General features: G+C 38.9%; 1 protein-coding gene across 1 annotated transcript in view; it reads left to right on the top strand.

Moving 5' to 3' along the window:
• LOC111657092 (rho-related GTP-binding protein RhoN) overlaps positions 1-11,359 on the top strand; it is a 29,905-nt gene extending 18,546 nt beyond the window's left edge. Inside the window, exons 3-5 of the mRNA XM_023409080.2 lie at positions 2,617-2,726; positions 6,853-6,987; positions 10,316-11,359. Coding sequence (XP_023264848.1) covers positions 2,617-2,726; positions 6,853-6,987; positions 10,316-10,570 — 500 coding nt within the window. The 3' untranslated portion in view covers positions 10,571-11,359. The remainder of the gene's footprint in view (positions 1-2,616; positions 2,727-6,852; positions 6,988-10,315) is intronic.
• Positions 11,360-19,458: the final 8,099 nt, after the last annotated feature.

Here is a 19,458-nt window from a genome sequence, read left to right as displayed (position 1 = left end):
AAGTTATTGTGAAACTATTGTTTCAGTGGTCGAGAATGAAGTTCATGCTCAATTACATGAAGAGAGTAAAAAAAACAATATTTCTCCCCAACATAACAATGAATTCATGATGAAAATAATGTGTTATTGATTTAATTTAATACATGTTTAATGTAAATGCCAGTCATGGCATATCTATTTAATGCATTCAAGGGCAGATATAATCTCTAAATATAAAGACTGAAAACAACTGTGTCTTATGTTGGTTGTCTCTGAACATGTAATAGCTTTAGGCGTGTGGGCAAATACATCATTTGTTAAAGTATTTTCCAATAGTTGGTCTGAGTTCTAATGATAGCAAGCGACCAAAAGACATTACTCTGCGTAGCTGTAACCTATATAGGCCTGGAGTACTTGCAAAAGTGCTTACTGAGCAGCTCTGCAAATGACTTGTTTTACAGCGTCCCATCCTACTGCCCACATTTGTCCAACAGTATTTCATAAATACAGTTTGCATGGCTTCAGGTGGGCTGAGACTAAGACCATGAACTTGTTGTTTTCACACTATTTTTTTTTTTTGATTCGACCCATATGTCTGGCAGCAGCTTAAAAGAAAACACTGTCAGTTACATTCAAAAAGAAATGTCTGAAAATGTCTTTTTTTCCCTAAAATTTCCACGTCTTGTAAAAGAGCAATTCCAGTGGATTGTTACAAAGACAAAGACTCAAACTTCTTAACACTACTGTTGATCACAGCTGCTGTCTGATGCAGAGGTGGAACTGACGGTGTGAAGCTGAGCCACAACTGTTAGAGCCGCTTCACTGCTGTCAGTGGGTGTGTGTGGAAGCTGTGGAGACCTACGGGTGGTTTATGTAGAGTGTTGGCTACACTTCCACTCTCCCCTGCTGCCTTCGCCTGATATTGAATCAATCATCCTCATTTTCAGCAAATGTTAAGACTTAATCTGCAGCTACAAAATGCTAAAAACACAAAAATGAAAGTGTGTATGTGCGCGCGTGTGTGGATATGTGTATGTGTGCAACCCAGGCGCAGGAATTAATCAAGAGAGACAGGAGAAAGGAAAAATGGTTGCAGCAACACATGTGCACAAACACATGTTTTGCTTTGGGGCCAGATTTTGACAGCACAACACAAATGAGGGTAAATGTGGCTGCTTCTTTTGGCCTGTGTCTTGCACACATCCAGTAAATGTAAACTACCCTCCAGGCGTGTTGATGCTGTGTAATCAAATTTTGAAATGATTTGGCTTTTTTTCCCTGCATAGTTTTGGCCATCCATATTATTGGTAATGATTACATTTTACTCCCTAATTTAACTGCTGAAATTGGGAGACAGGTTGTGAACAAATCCCATTTTTACCATGTTATCGTCATTTAAATCACTAACTGGGAAATAAAAGCATACAGTATGCATTAATTAAGACTTATTCCCCAAACTATATAATGTAAACTGTATTTTACATTGTAATTGACAATTGTGCTTGGCATTTTGGTGCATTTGTCTCATTTTAATCATTTTTTCTTGACAGATAAACTAGATAGTGAGTAAATACTCAGAACAGATAAAAGATGGTCAAAACTACAAAAATAGGGTAAAATAAATGTAAATGTAAAATAAACAGTTTTAAAGTCACAGTGAAATCACAGTTGGAGATCGTCTTTTCACATTTCAGAGTGAAATGGAATATCCAGATGCAGTATAAGTTTGAGAAGCATTTGATTAATGCTAAATTGTTCAAGGATTTAATTTAATCAGTAAAAAATGAGTGCGCTACAGGGAGATTTAAGTGTCTGGAAAACCACAGTGATTTGGAGCAGTAGATCTGGCTGCCTCCTCCCACCTCCCCCGTAAATGAAATGAATTGTTCACAACTATGCACAACTGGACTACAAGACTAAGTTAACGGTTAAGCATGAACTTATACGAGTTAGTCACATTGGATTAGATAACTTTCAACAAGGAATATTTATTGGGACAATTTTTTTTTTTATATTAAAAGGTTGGATTAATTTAAAAATATCTTCTATGTGTGAGACATAATGAACTGTGTTTTTGTGTTTGTGCTATATGTGTGAGTTCTATGGGAATTTTCTGTCGAACCTTTTGTTTTTTTGTTAAGTTGCCAAAGCCCTGTGCACGGTGACAAAAGCGCGTAGTGTTGGAGACAATGAGGCAAATGGAGAGGGAATGCTGCTGCCCCCCCCCACCCGGGTAGGAATGTGTCCCCTTGCCCAGGTCACAATGCTCAATTCAGCCCGGGCCCCCAGCAAAAACACATGCCATTCTGAAATACCAGGTGACGCTTTGTGAGAGCCATTCATTATATCACTGTCACATGTCTGTCTGTTGGCTTATTCAAGACTATCAGACAAACAGACCAGGGGTTGTGGACGAGGCCCCTCTGTTCGTTTCGAAAAGCAATGAATCACACCCACTCATTGTCATCTGAAGAGTGGCTTAGTTCATGGTAATTACATTTAATCACAGTTATTACTGCCAAAGCTGCTCTGTAATGACTCACTTTGTGATAAAAAAGTTAACTCTTCAGCAAAGTAACTAAATAACATATAATCCACCTGGAAATGATCATGTCTGTGTGTATTTTTCGCCCGCAGGTTCAGCCTACTATGACAATGTGCGGCCGTTAGCTTATCCTGACTCAGACGCTGTACTCATCTGCTTTGACATCAGCCGTCCGGAGACACTGGACAGCGTTCTGAAAAAGGTCAGTGTCACATTAACAGAAGTGTGAATGTGTCCTCTAATTTTTTTCCTAACATAGCAGAGACTATTTTTAAAAGGTACATTTTGTGTTTTATTAGAACAGACAACTGAGCAGCCTTAAATGATGGGTTCTGATATTTTCAAGCCTATCGTAATACAATACTTACATGCCAGATACAATTAAAGAGATATGCGTCAGTGTAATCGTTTCTCCTCTTTATTCTGGCTGTGAAATGATTCCTTTTGTGTAACTGCACAGTAAGAAACAGGGACGAAATCCAGTCCTCATTCTGTAAAGAACTGCCTTCATAAACCTGAAATTACTATTTTTAAGGCCCCATGCTAATGTGAGCTTACTAGCAAACATTTGCTCATTTACACATCCAGCAGTTACGAAGGAACATCATCATTCATTTGGAATTGTGTTTCTGACTACCTGATGAATGTAGGTCCGATGTTTAATCTTTTTGCTCTATTTTTGGACTCTACCAACTCCTGAGGGAAACAGCTGCTAAATGCTCCACTATGTTCACCAGCTAGTCGCTCACTGTGTCTCAAAAACTACTGCTACTCTGAAAACTACGCTACAAGAGTGGTGATAGTGAACCGAAACGATAAAGTTAAACAAGTTGGGTGAATTTCAACAGAATTGAAACAGAGTTGAAACTCGCAATATGAAACTCCGTAAAGCCATTGGGAGTTGCAGTGAAAACTATCTGTGGCGGTACACTAAGTGCAAAGCCAATAAGCAAATTTGAGTTAGCCGAATCAAGTCAGTATCCTCATCCTGGTGGTTGTGTATAGGTTTGTTGCTGGTGCTTTGTCCTGGCAACGCGACTACTGAACCTCCTACATATACCTCCACTGTAGCTGAGCAAGGAAACACCGTTCACAGAAACACAAATAGGGAATTTTGTACCAAAAAGACAGTAACTTTGGAAAATGTTCACTCAGTTTGGCCAACGCTGACCACTGAAAACTCAAATTAGCTTTCCATTTAAGACAGACGAGCACTATAGATTTTGGCCTCCATTTCTTATAATGTACTTAAGCAATGAAGGAATCGCTATATGACCAGTAATTGACAGGAGGAATGATTGCAATTGGAAATAATTTTCTCAAGCTACATGTGGCGTGGGGGTATTCTATTAACAATAACTTGTCAAATTCTGAATCTATCCTTTCAAGCTGTAATTTTCATATATTGTAAGTGTTGGGTAATTTAATCTGCTTGGAACAAAAACAAGCTTTTGTGAAGAAATTTTGTGAACTAGTATAATTTTTAGATACTGATCAATCGTTTTCACTGCTAATGAACATGTGTGAGAGGTGAACATCAAAGAGTGCTGCTCAGGCCACAGACATTCCTGCAGCCAGCGCCATCACTCATCAAGGACATCATCAATACAAAACAAAACATTTATCCTTCATGGTGGGCAAATTCTCACAACTAAAGGGGGTCCACTTGAGAACTAACTTGAACTTTAACCTTAGTAGTAGCGGTGAATAAACTCATCTCATAATGCATGCGCAGGATGCCAAAGTGAGTTGAGGGGTCACTCTTGTCACAGCTTAGAAGCAGAACGAAGGAATTTATCCTCAAGTAAGTTCTGAGGCATCTAATTTAAGAACCTAAGCATGGTAATGTGCCCTCATGTCTTGTTACTACTTTTGTGTGTTTTTTAGCTTATTTTCCATCTGCAAGCTTCCCATTCTCAAATAACACCCATTGCAGTACATAGCACTTTTATCTGATAGCCTTGTGCCTAACCAATTTTTGCACCCTCCACTTTTCCTTTTTAGAAGACCTTTGCTTTTTTCAGCTAAATTACAAAAATACCCCTCAAATCCTTACCATTTCCTTTTTGTATGTGTTGTTCTCTTCTTCTTCAGTCCAATCTCTCTTCAAATTCTCATTCAAATCACACCTTAGGCTGTCTGTATATCTCTATCATATAGCATTACCTAACCTAAGATGTTATCCTGATCTCTACCCAGCTTTCATCCTTTTTTTTTTTTTTTTTTTTTTTTTTTTTTTAAAATGCTTCAACCCTTGCTTCACAGCTGGCAACAGTTCCTCACCTTTTCCTTTTTTCTTGACTTTCTGACTAGTTGCCTGCCAACATTGCTGGATCTCCATCATTTTTCTATGTTTCTTTTCTCCTGCCAGTTTGGATTGGATTATCAAATGTTTTGAAAAAGATATGCTGAGGCCATTTCTGCATTCAACCTGCCACGCTGAAGCAAACAGCATCCTCAACACACCACATCTTTTATTATGAAGGCCAGAAGCTGTTAAAAATAAAGAAGAAGAAGACATACACACAACACAAACAGCTCTCCCTGATAATGTAAGGGTGTGTAATTGTAATCACAGGTTTTACAGCTGCTGTTTGAGTATCAGCATCCCAGTGTCACTGCTCTGATTCACTGATGACACTCTGGGATGTAGCCATGATTTTAGAAACAACTAAGTTCTTTCCAAGCACAATTAATCCATCTAAGAGTCTTTTGAATTTATTGTTTTCTGTGAATTAAAAAAACAACAGCAAAAAAACACTTTGTTTATTAATTTAACTCCCACATTTTCTCTCTCTCAACACTATGGTGTAATGCTGTTTGAGAGCCCCCTCCATACTGCCATGTCTAGTATAGTATTTAAAACAGTCACATTTAGTGTAAACAAGGCTAAGAGTGTAGCATGTAACATGCTGATGTTTCACAGGTTCAGTGTTTACCATGTTCACCATCTTAGTTTAATGTGTTATCATGACAATATTTGCTCTTTGGCACTTACACAAAGTACGGCTGAGGCGGTAGCTCTAACTTTACAGATACTTGGGCGCAACCAAAGTATTGGACAATGATGGGGCCAGATGAAAAGTCAGAAGATCACCAATCATTACAATTGTTATTACAATCGTTAGTGAGACGGACACGAATGTCCAACACAGATTTCATGGAAATCTATAGTTGTACCGTTGTCATGACATTTCCCTAAAAACATAAAATGGCAACTTGAAGGTGGCATTACAGGAAAAGTCAGGGGATCATAGAAGTTATTAGAATTCACTGTTAATCATATAGTTAACATCTCCTCGGGTCATTAAACCTCCTAAATAGGAAATATTGTGTCCAGTGCAGTTACCTTGGTGTCAGATGTATTCTTAATCAGAATTGTAAGCTTCCATTTTTTATCCTTTGATAAACCAAACTCTCTGCACCAACAGCTCGCATTCTGCATTTTATCAGGGACAAAACTATCACCAGTTCTTAACATTAACAAACAATAAACCGCTCTTCCCATGGGTCCTTTGTGACTCATCTAAATTGCTGCTATTCACCAGTTGCACACTGTTTGGCGGAGAGGCACACTGAAAAGCAAGTGCTCGCTCTGCACAACACGCTGGAGCCCATAACAGCTCTGACACAGGCATACGGGAGAAAAGATCCCTTTGTAAAGGAGAACAAATGCAGCAACAGTGCTCAAAGTGGTTGCCTGTGCCATGGTGTGAGGAGATAATGAAAGGAGTCTCAGAGAGAACGACAGTGATAGAGAGGAAGAGAAAGAGTTAGATAGTTCTGAGTCATGTTTGTGGTCTGTAATGCGTATCGTCTGTCTCTTTATGTCTGTCTTCTCCCAGCGTTACTGACCATTAGCATCACGCTGTAGTGAGCTCATGCTGTAGCAAACAAAACAGCTATATTGTCGTTCTGTTACAGTATTTGTTTGTCGTCTGCTCTACTGTGGTCTGTTGAGGACAGTTTTCAAGTCTGAACATTGTTCTGGCAAATTATCATTTTAGGATGTAATGGGCTGCAAGTTCAAAGCTCAGTATCTAAATACAAGGAGCTGCGACGGTGTGGGTGTAATGTTACAGACAAAAAGTCACAGCGACTTATACTTCTTTGATCCAGAATTTAACAACAAAGTTATCAAGGCAGCAAAACATGCAAAAAGGGTTCGGAAGTGAGTAACTTCTATTACGGCAACATATGAATGCCCATGATTTTAGATTGAGATGCATCAAATTAAATGTTCAGGTGTCAAGATACTGTTCTCCATATACTTATTTAATTCATAAAGGGCCCTGTATATTGATATTCATTTATCTTTTAATACACAGTGGCAAGGTGAGACACAGGAATTCTGTCCCAATGCCAAAGTGGTGCTGGTCGGCTGCAAGCTGGACATGAGGACGGACCTCAATGTAATGAGAGAGCTTTCCAAACACAGACTCATTCCCGTCACCCACGAACAGGTGAGGAGTGCCGAGAAAATGACAATCATATTTTTAAGTGTGTTTGTATTTGTGTCCATTTCATCTGTGACCATCTGCAGTGTCAAACATAGCTTAAAATTAACTGCTGTTCCTGTTTCTACAACCTAACAATGCCACAGTAATTTTGCATGTGTGAAGAACTGAACGATGTTTATTTAATATATTTAGCATGACATATGGTTTTAAATGTACAGTCCTTTATAATTTTCCACCGCAGCGATTTTCATTTGCCTATAGTAACACTGATTTACGCACAAATTAAATAGTATCATCCCAAACAAATGACACCTATTACTTTGTTCTCTTGTGCACATCAACAAAACCTCTGAAAATGAATTTGGAGAATGACATTCGCTTCAGATCATAACTTCCACAAATATGGAAACACAAGGAGTATAAAAGAGCTGGGACTGAACAAAGAAGGAGACAAACAGCAGGATGTGCGATAATACAATTGTTTTGTTTGTGTCTTGGAGCGATGAACAGTGGCATGCATGAATTTTAATAGCCTATTTTCATGTAAATGTGAATTCCCACTTCTTGGCAGCCTTTTGTCAACAAATTAATATTTTCTCATACCTCTGACAAAGCAAAGGTAACGACCTTCATTGTCCTGTCAGTAATGGCATCAAAATTGGTCCATCAAGATCTCAGATTAGTTTTCTCTGCATGAATTGATTTAGCTCCAAATTCACAAAAGCCTGTGATTAAGCCAAAACATCTATATGTTTTTCCTAAAATGTAACTGCAGCCACGTTCAACTTTGAAACTATTTTTCCAACTTTTCTATTCAATGCTCATTGTGAAGGCACTTTTTTGTTCTTAGGGTCATTTCTGATTCGTGATCCCGCACATCGGCAGCTTCACCATGTTTTTAATGCATTCACACTATATTCACCTTTTTGAACATCTTAAAAAAAAATCACAAATGTTGTGAGAAAGACAGACAAAGTGGGAAAAGTGGTAAATGAAGCAAATGAAGGATTATTTGGGCTAAAAATGGCTAGAGTTGCGCTTAAAAGTGTGGTGTGACCTAAAGAGCTTTTCTTAATCATTCAAAGGGCTGCGCTACAAATGGCTACAAACTGGGATCTTTTCATTTAAGCCAACCAACTGATGTGATCCCCAGGGGACGTGCATTCACCAGAGCAAACCACACAGTTCATCTGCGAATAAATCTCACATGATCTGTGTGACTATAGCTGTAATCTGCTTAAGGCTGTTGAAATGGACACTTTACAGTATGTGTTGGAGAGTTTCCATTAATGCCGCCCTGCTAGCACAGCTAAAGCCTTTATTATTTTTCATAGAGAGGGAATAATATTGCCCAATCTGGTAGCTCGATACTTCTTCAGTATGGTATATCTCTAACACTGATAGCTGAGCACCTATGCTGTCACATAGTGTAGATATTTGAAAAAATAAAAATGGAGACTGGAACAAAGTGCGAAACAGAGAGTTATAGTAGTAGCAGAGTAGTTACATTTTTCCCATTAAAAGGCTTGTTTTTAGGGAGTTTTCCCCGATTCGAGAGTCTATGGACAGAGGGTGTCGTAATCCTGTACAGATTGTTGAGGCAAATTTGTGATTCGTGATATTTGGCTATATAAATAGCTTAACTGATTTAACTGACTCGACTAGATTAAAAACCTAAGAAAGGACTGGTTAAATCAATGTAACATCTACGTTTCACTTTTTTTTTTATTACAATATATACGTAAGCACACAGAGTCAGTGTTGTTGGACAGGTAAGCAAAATGAATGCACCACATACAAGTTCAACCAGTCCAGATTTAAGATGGTGCTAACCACCACTGGGAATAAGCTGAGCTTTTACGCTCGAGTTTTATAGTCACACAGATAGGACTTGAATATTTCATAGCTGTGTGGGGGATCTTAGCTATCTGTATGCCCCAGCTACCAACCATGCTTCTGAGAATGTAGGCTTTTATTAAGTGGGGCATTTTTACTGTACAAGAACAAGTACAATGGTCTGATTACCACAAAAGTAAGGTAAGGATAATATGACAGCATGTAACAAGCTGTATTAATAATAATCTTTTATAGCATGTTTTGAAAGTTTGGTTTAAGGACTGAATGGCTTTTTAAAATACAAAGAATTCACCAAATAAAAAATGTTACAGTATGTTATGTAAATGTTACATTTGCTTCTATTGAATTACACCAGGCTTCCCACACGATTCAAGTATTTCAGAGGTTCAACATGGTTTAAGGACATTTAAGAATGCAAAATGCATCATTTCCACCACAAGATCCCTCTCCGTTTCTCTCACACATGCACACAAAATTTTTTTAATCATAGCTTTAAGTATTAGCTCTGAGCAGCTCTCAAGCTTAGTCACTCACTTTTGGACTACAAACAAACACAAACTGAAGCCGAGTGCTGGATAAATGCTTGAATTTTAAAGCTGCACTAATCAATATTTTACAGTAACAACTGATCAAAAACTACATGTAATTAGAGAGAAGTCGCTCGTGGTGAAGAACCCCTAGAGAATTATCTTCGGACTCTGAAGTCTCAACTCATTCTCAGCATCTGGAGGGATTTGTTTTGAGTGAAAAGGTGCTGATAAACCAACTGCACATAACCAACAACACCAAACTGAAGACCAAACTAAAATTACTGCTTCATGGTTGTATGCCTCCGCCACTCAGATCAGTTTCAGGTTACCTCCCCTTTTATCCAGAATCATAAAAAATATTAACCATTCGTATGAAATGTCATAATTGCTGTATGAATTCTTGAGCTACAGCTTAAAACGTGACCTTTGACCACCAAAATCTAAACCGTTGAGTCCTCGAGTCCAACTGAACATTTGTGTCAAATTTGAAGAAATTCCCTGACGGTGTTACTGAGCTATTGCGTTCTCAAGAATGGGATGGACGGATGGGTCAGACAACCCAAAAATAAAACGCCTCCAGCCCTGCCTGTCACCGGTGCAGAGGCATAAAAAGTTTAGCTGCAACTAGCTTGTGAACATATTGTAGCATTTAGCAGCTAGAGCCAGACATTTCCCCTCACAACTTAGTAGTGATCAAATCAGAGCTCAATACAGACGACTAAAAAGGAGACTTAAAAAAAACAGACTTAAATTTGCCAGGCAGCTAGAAACAAAACCCATAATGAATAATGTTACACCATGTCTGCTGGACGTATAAATAAGAGCTGTTTGCTGGGTGCTGCTGCCCTTAAGTGACCAAAAACATCAGTTAATGCAGCTTTAAGTCTTCACTGTTTATTCATCCTCTTAACCAACACATGTTCTGTATTTTCCTGTGTTTTCAGGGCACTAATTTGGCGAGGCAGATCGGTGCCGTTGCCTATGCAGAGTGCACCTCAAAGTATTCGGAGAACAGTGTCCGTGATGTTTTCCATGTCACCACGCTGGCGTCTGTGTCCCGCGCCCATCGGCCTCAGCTCAAACGTGCTGGCTCACGTCGTGGCCTCAAGCGTGTCTCCCAGCAGCCGCCTCGGACTGAGATCCATGAGCACCCACCTCCCATTAGAAAGGACCGGGCCAAAAGCTGCGTGCTCATGTAGGACCAGTCTACCAGCGACCTGACCCGTGTGTGCTGATGGACGTGAACCATACCGCACATGAACTTAATTTATTGGTGAATTCTTGTCAGATCTTTGCACTGCATAAAAGGACAATGTGATGAAAACAAGAATGAATACTATCCCTGTGGAATTCTTTAAGGAATTGTTTGTCCATCTTTACAAAACTCTCCTTGTTATTTTTCTCTGTGGCTGTGTTTCATCATGGGGAGGGGGCATTGTAGTGGGAAAAGCTATTTTATTTTAATGCTTTTACTTGAACAAGTAGACAAAAGTTGGCATGGATGCAAACAGGCTGGTTATCAAATGAAACACAAGGACATAAAAAAGTGTGTGTGGAGATTAAAGGAAAAAATAATCATTTGAAACACCTTGCAGGAACCAGCGGTAACAGTGCTGGTCTTGACCTCTATTATGTTGTTTCCCGTTTTAAAATGCTATTCTCTCTTTAAGTGTTTAAGTAAATGAAGCACAATACAATGCACGCAAACTGTAAATGTTGGGGAATGAACTTCCACTTCATATGACAAGTTGAAAAGAAAATCTGGACAGACAAAATACTCGTGGGCTGAGATGACACTAATTTTCTGAAACCACAAGTGCTTTTAATATTGAAAACTGAATAATCACTCACCACATAATACTGAAGTGTTGTGAAATTAATACTGTTCTATTAATCCACACTGGGAACGAAAGTCACAGAGGGAGTTAAGAGGGTGACTGTTATGTTGTACATGTAATAATGAAATAAAAAAAAACTTGCTCTGCTGAGTGGTGGAACATTTTTAATATATAAGTTATTAATTTGACTGATTTCGCCTTTCTCTTGAATAATTATGCTTAGAAAAGTTAAGGGTATAAATGGGAGATCTTTGATTCATTCTACTTTAGTCTTGGCCAGAATTTCTCTCAGTGCATCTCAGTTCACTGCAGCAAAGAGCACAGTGTAGTTTCTACCTCTGAACATTTTGTCTCAGGACGACACGAACATTTCTCTTTGAAAAAGTTCCTTCTGTATCTTGGGGAAGATAGAATTTTACACTAGAAAAAGATTTCCAAATCGAATCAACCACACAGAGAAAGTAACAGCAAATAGAAACTTGGCTGAGAAAAAAAATACACAAAGACATAAATCTACCAGATGCAGAACGTAGCCTGTGCGCTACAACTCAAGACAAAATCATTATTATCACTATCAAGAATGAATTTAACAGCATATAACCATACAACCCCCCCACTTTTTTTTTTTTCTTTCTCACAATTCTAAGAGTCTACAGCCATTAGCAGGTTTGTGAGGCTGTACTTAGGTACAACACTTCTGTTAGCTAAATGCTCCTGTTAGTAGGCTAACATGCTCACAATGATCACAATAAGAAGCTGATGGAGCAGGTCATTTACCATGTTCAAGATCTTAGTGTAGGGGTTTAGTATTTAGCATGAAGTACAGCTAAGGCTCTGAGATTTCCAGGTATTTGGTCATAAATACCTGAGGAAATATTAAGCTATCACCAAAGTTAACAATTCATCCTCCAGGGATCATGAATATATGCAAATCAAGCTGAGACATTTCAGTCTAGACCAAAGTGTTGGACCGATCAACCAACAGACAAGAAATGTAAAGTAAGTCCTCTGTAATAGTCATTGTCAAGTCATTGTACACTAATTAAAATATCATCTGTCCAACCTGAAGTTATTGGACTGTAAACGGGAGCTACATTGATTTCGCACATCAAAGTCTGTTTGCACTTAAAAAGTTGTATAAAACTATTTGAGGCTCCAGAGGGAATGATTGTCTGACAATGTTACAGGCGTACAATACTAAATAAGTTCAGTGGCTTTTTAATGGTGGCAGTAGGTTATGAGTTTTTTTTTGGTTTTTTTTTAAATAAAAGGTTGAGAATTGTAATTCTTGGAAAACAAGGGAGGCTGCCAAATAAATTAGTGTGAATTCAGAAAGCAGGGAGGTTAATTATATTTTGACTCAATCATTCTCACCAGGCTAGTTATAATATTAAATAGCCTATTTATAAGATGCTGTAGAATTATCAAGGTTACTTTATCTCAGTCCTGCAGAGTTTTATATCTCTTTGAACTTATAATACAAGGAAAAGCTGTAGCTGGAAGTATATGCCATCTTTGTGAGTGATCTGTCCTAACCTATCGTCCTTTACAGTCCAGAGGATTACTGGAGTGATTGCTTTTTAAGGGGGGCAGCTCTAATACATTGTATACATCGTGCTAGAACTGATATAGTTCACATATTTTCTTTGCTGAAATGACATGGTGAGAGAATGCACTCTTTTTCCAGAGAGTTTGGTTTGCACTTCTGTCTTTCTGATTTTCACAAAAAACAGTCAACATTTGTCAGTGGTGTAATCGAAATGTTCATTTTCATACTAGCATTATTTTGCTTAATATCTATTCAGCAACACCATATATGAATATATTCCACTCACATTAATAATTAATATACAGCTGTTCTGGACTGTATTCATGAGCCTTGTAGTTTGACCTTTAACTGTGACTCTTGTTTCATTTGTTTCCCACCACCATGGATGAGGCCCTGCAGCAACTCGCTGCCTCTGTGAGCAATGGCAAAGTGACATTTCACAGCATCACTGCCATGTTGCCATGCAGGGAGCGCGAGGTCGCACCACACGCCCAAGGCGAGACCAGGGCAGAGCTCCAGTCAGAAGGGAGAGGACATCTGCACAGATGGAGCAACAACAATCCGGCATATATACAGAACATGATAACATCTGCATAGTAATTTAATCTCAAGTGCTAGTGGCAGTTAATAATAACTGGTCAAACTGATGGATAATGATGATGTAATTCTGAATATAGTGAATTAAAATGAGTTTATTATCCACATACAAAGTCATGTTTTTTATTATCATTATGATAGAAAGAATAAGCCCTCTGGCTAGCTGTACTGAGATAAGAGAATCTTATTATGCTTGATTTTTCAACTTACATCTCTGATACTCTGCACTTTAATTCTACATACCAGTTGCAGCTCCTTTGAAGGATCGGTAAGGTCAAGAAAGGGGTGAAATCTGCAGGCCTCAAAGACCTTTGCCTCAGGCACTGGGTCAGCCTCTGCTTTGATGGAAGAGATGTTTGTTGATGCTGCAGAGAATGTGAAAGATGTCACTGTCTTTCTAGCCTTTGGGTGAAGTGAGCAAACAGACAGTACACTCAACCCCCTTGTCCTTGCAGCCTCACCTGGCTCAGTGACATTCCACTAAAAAGCTAAATATTGAGGCAAATGCAGAGCATACTGTAGCTAAAGCTTTCTGGTGTATTAATGGAAACAATCTTTCATCAATTGTCAGATGCTTCCCATTTAGTCGAGGCGATCTTTGTGAGAAAAGCAGCCCATATAAGTAGGTATGTGGGAGAAATGAACTCAAAATGGCCCAGAAGGTATGAGACTGAAGACCACAGAGAGAAAAGGCCCATTAGACACCAATGTTTCCTTTATGAAAAACCAGAGTACCCCCGAGGTATACATTTCATCTTGATATTACAGGTAATGTTACGGCGTATAGGTATCATAACCAGAGTACAGCCAAGTGTGTTTTACACTGGTCAGTTTTTCACATTCATCTAACACTCTCAGCCAGAGGAACTAGCAGTGAGTAGAATATGATGCAGTTCCAGCATAAAAGCAACCAGCGATGAAACCTTGAAAACCTGACTGTATAAGTGACAGGTGTAAAAGGAAGGAAGAAAATACAACATGTATGAAGAAGCAGAATGGGTTCAATGCAAGAGCAAACTGAAGAGTAGGATAAAAGAGAGAACAAAGCGCAACTCACAAAAAGCTAATGTGAAGTATGTCTTGAAGGGTTTTTAGTCAACAAAGTGACATCACTTCACTGTCTACTGTCAGACAATTAAAAAAAAAAAATGTACCAGCAGGGGTAGAGTGCTGAACATCGGCTGGACCAAGCCCTGGAGATACTAGGCTGTAGTTTTTAGCAAGGCTAGCAGCATGCCTGTATGGATGGCAATGTTGGTCTGTCGGTCCACCACTTTGGTCCAGACTGAAATATCTTAACAACTATTTGATGGATTGCCATGACACTTTTCAAAGACGTGCACGATTGTGCATGATTGCAATGAAATTCGGTAAGGACATTCATGTTCTTTAACTTTTTATCTAAGACCAACAACAGATCAAAATGTTCATTTGTCCAATGCTTTTGGTTTATAACGAAATACCTGCAAAATGAGTCACAATTTGACAGCTAGAGAAAAAGTCAGGGGGTCATTAAGGTCAGTAACTCATCCCCTGGGAAACATGAATCTCTGTACGATCGACATTTCCATCCAAAGAACCATGCCATTAGCATGCCTAAAAACGCTGCATGCCTCAGGTGAGATTTAGTTTGAGGCAGCATGTAGATATTTGACTGAAAATACCAGCAAGGCAAGTACAGATGTATGCCACATGACTGTAGGTTATTTTGGAGGTTATATAACTGAGGGTGGGCTTATAACAGAATCACCTCTCTTTATAAAGCAGAACAGTTTAACAGCAACACAAACTCACAAAATAACCATAGCTGAATCAACACCCCTCTAAAACAGTTTCAACAAAAACTGAACATTACAGCCTTCATGAAGGAGGATTTGTTCCAGGACTGTTGCATTTGACTGCATCAGTGTCAGCTGCTGTAGGTGTACCAAATAAACAGGCAGCTGAGCGAGATAGAAAAATCAGACAAGTAAAGAATATAGAGATACTGAACATTCTTTACTTTCAAGGTAATGTAACAGCAATCACAACAAAATGGTGTCCCAGGCTAATACAAGCGTTCCATAACAGTCTGCTTACATGCAGAAAATGTCTTTTAAGTTTCTAACTCATGCATGAAATTCGCAGGATCATCTTTAAAATGAAGGCCCTTGAATGTACCTAATCAATTTGTGTCTTATTTCTCCAGGGGGCAAATTCTCTTTATGCTTATGGTTGGGACACAGGCTCAGGTCAAGCCGTCCAACTGGACGAGCCGTTCTTTGTCTTGTGCCTCATGATACAGAGCCTTGCTGTTTTCCAATCCAACCGTCTAATCACAGAGCATTTACCTGGGATGTGAAATGAATGTGTTACAGGGAAGCTACAACACCTGCATTAAAAACCCCTTGGGAGATAAGCCAGCCACATGTAAAATAATGTGAAGTCATACACGGTCATGTGTAAATTTTGAATGTAATTATAGTAATTTTAACATTTAAAATACATCATGGTTTTGCTGCAAAAAGGATGGAAGTTTGTTTGCGCACTTTCGAGTTGGAAAAGAATCTATCTAGATGTACTGCTTTACCCGCATTATTATTATATGCACCATTATCTTGATACAAACACACTTTGCAGGGGGTCCATTTTTCATTTTAATTCCACTATAAAGTAGCACTGATCAGTGACCACCGAGGCTCAACCCTTCTGCATCTTTAATGCTCTTCCTGCTTGCACAGTATCTGTAGCCATAAAACTACTGCCTAATGCTCCGAGGGTGGAAGATGGCCGACAGGATTGCTCTATTATCAATTCAGTTTTGCTCGAATTCCCGCTTTTAACATCACAAGGAAAGGAAATTCAGTGAAATAGGACCAGCAACAGGCATCAACCACCCAATACAAGCAACACAATAGTAATACCAGGATAATGGTTGCCATGTCAGAGGGAGAGAGTGAGTCATTAAAAATTCAAGACCCATTTAAACAGTATGTAAAATTGAGCAGATTAAAAATATATGTGCCCTGTGTCCATGAGGGGTAGGGTTTCTCCTCCTGTTTTCTCTGCGCAACAATGAAGGCGGCAAATTTGTGGAGTCAGGGCCAGGGAAAGGACGTACACAAAACAAAATGCATCCGCACATACAAGCTTGTGTATGGCGCACGCGCACGCACACACACACGCACGCACGCACGCACACACACACACACACACGCACACACACACACACACACACACACACACACACAAAATAAAAAAGGCGGCATGTCTGAAATTGGATTTTTATTATGGTGGAACTCTTGCAAATTTAACTAGGAGTAAACAAAGCTCATACTGGAGGGCCTGACATTTAAAAAAAAAAAAAACAAACAAAAAAAACAATTGCTCCCAACTATGTAACATCAGCGTCCATCTTTGAGCAAGGGAGAAAGTTTTGGAGGCAGTGTGGACTTGTTTTTGCAAGGAAACCAAACCGGTTAGTTTTCTAAATAGTTTCCCTGTTCATGACCCGGCTTTAAGGACTTTGTTGAAGAGACACTTGTAGACAGCGTTGTGGTTACTGCCAAGGGTGCAACCAAAATGCTGTTAAAATACTCCTGGAGGCTTCAGGCCAGCAAGTAATGAGGATCACAGCCGCAAAGTGTGAGAGCAGCAAGGGTCATAATGGACAAGTGCACTCATTATTCAAAGCTACTTGATTACAGAGAGCTGACGTGGTGTTTATAATGTGCACACGAACAACTTGAAACTTCAGTATCTGAAAATAGCTAAATTAGTCTATAACCAATACAGACGCATGACAGTCGGGACTACAGTCTTATTAGGACACACAGTCTTTTTACTTTGGCAACAATGTCTGTGTCAGTGGTTAAATTTAATCTATTGGCTCATCTTCAGGACTTAAATCACATCTTGATTCAGTCTTCTGATCAAACTTGTGTCCAACACAGCTGGCCTTTTTGTATCTGTTAGTTTTTCATGTTGTTACACTATTTTTTTTTGCCATTGTGGGAAACAGATATGGGTACAGAGTAAAGTCTGTCATGGGGTCTGTTTACTAACCCAGGATGACCCTAACATAAAAATAAACTGCAGTTTGTGACACATCACAAACAAGAAAATAAAAGTTGGAATGTAGGGCTGCAAAAAATGATTATTTCCATTATCAATCAATCTGACTATTATATATTTTAAGTTGTTTGATTAATCACCTGGCCCTTAAAAAGTAAAAAAAAAAAAAAAGGGAGAAATGCAAATCACAATTTCCCAAAGCTCAATAAAAAGCTTTGCATGTATGCTTGACTGTCTGAAAAATTTCATTCAGCTTCCTATCACAAAAGATAAAGAAAAGCAGCAAATCTTCACATTAGAGATGCTGGGCATGCTTGGCATTTTTGCGTGAAGAGTCGGCTGCCATGCTAAATGACAACACGACATCTGGGTCTCTCCAGTGGGCCTGCCCTTGTAGCTTCCCTCGTAACACAGTTTATGGCAGTTGTTTTAGCTCTTGTAGGAGGTGCAGAACAGTCCCAAGCAAACTGTCACTGCAAAAAAAAAAATCACTCTGCTTATGTTGAATTTAGCTGCGGGGTGAGCGACTGCCCTCAAGTATTGAAGAAAATGCCAATCTGCTTGTACATGTTTGCATACACACACACATACACACAGATGTGCAGCTTCACAAACAAATAAGCACAATGAAACATTCCAGATGGCCAAGCAGATTGGTCTGTGCTAATTTCCCCTGCGTAACGCATGAACAGAAATATCTCCCACGATGGGATACCCCAGACAATGCTTAAGCATTAAGACTCAACAACTGCAGACATGTAACAAGCAACCTACTTTTTACACAAAGACCAATTCACACATGCAGCCATAACTCAGTTAGAGTTAAAGGCTCTAACACAGAACTGTCTTTACACAGAGAAACCACACCTTGTGACTAATAAATTATATTTAAATTGGTTATTCCCTATTCCTTATTCTGAAAATAACCTCAGTGATTAATGACATAGTGACACTCTTTTTGGACCACCCAGTTGTGATTTTAATGGGCTGACTTTCTCAACTGACTAAAACATCACAAAAAAAGTTTTAGATTATATTTTTATCCATGCTAGTGGCACGTCGATCAGTCAGTCTACTACTTTTTTCCCCCCCAGAGGATGAATCCTACTGACACTGACCTTTTCTCTAGCTCCATCATGAAGTTCACATTTTTGTTTTTTAGTGAAATGTCTCAGCAACTATTGAATGGATTTCCATTAATTTTGAAACAGACATGGTGCCCTGAGGATGTACCCTAAAAGACTTTGGCCTTGTGCAAACAGCAGGTCGAAGTTAATGTCTCGACAACTATCGCATCATTTGCCATGTTGAAAATTTGGTACACACTTTTACATTCCCCTCAGGATGAATTTTAATAACGTTGGCATTACCCGGAATTTTCAACTAGGGCCTTCAAATCAGTATGTTGGCATTGTATTACATTAACTGTTAGACATCAATTCAATTTATTGCTGATGTGCTGGAAAATCATCTTTTAGTCACCTGACAGTTGAGGAACAGGACTGGATTTAAACCATCAAAAGTCATTTCACTCATCGTAACCATTTACTTAATTGTGTAGTAAAAGAAAGCAAACAGTGTTGCATTGTCAGCTTCTGTTCTGTATCAAGCTGTAACCACATCTCTCATAAAGAGTAACTGAGCTGAATGTACGCTCCGCTGCAGCTCTGCAATGGAAAAAAAAAAAAAAAAATCAGCTGACTAGAGGAAAACAACGTCCTGGCACTCTGGCGTCTGGCACGGCACATCTGGCATTTAAAAGGCCTCGGAGCAAGCGTGCTGACATTACTGTTTCGTGTGGGCTCCTTAGCCACCTGGTTTTTGATATCTGTTGTTGTCATAGCGAGGAATGACACTGAGTCCAGCATTTGTATTTATCCTTCAACCAAATTTCACGGACACAAATTGCTAAATAGTTACTGATATTAATTTATGGAAAAATTTAAATAATGTTCCCATGGTATTCTTTAAACTGGGCTTATGAATTTATATAAAGAAGTTCTGTAGTTAAAGAAGAGAGTCTGGACGTAGATTTTAGCATGTAAAATTA

Source organism: Seriola lalandi, unplaced genomic scaffold (genome assembly GCF_002814215.2).
Source record: "Seriola lalandi dorsalis isolate HSWRI2012SDOR001 ecotype SW California unplaced genomic scaffold, Sedor1 jcf7180002054383, whole genome shotgun sequence".
NCBI lineage: Eukaryota > Metazoa > Chordata > Actinopteri > Carangiformes > Carangidae > Seriola > Seriola lalandi.
The sequence above is the reverse complement of the archived record's forward strand: the minus strand, read 5'-3'. Positions and strand labels throughout refer to the sequence as shown.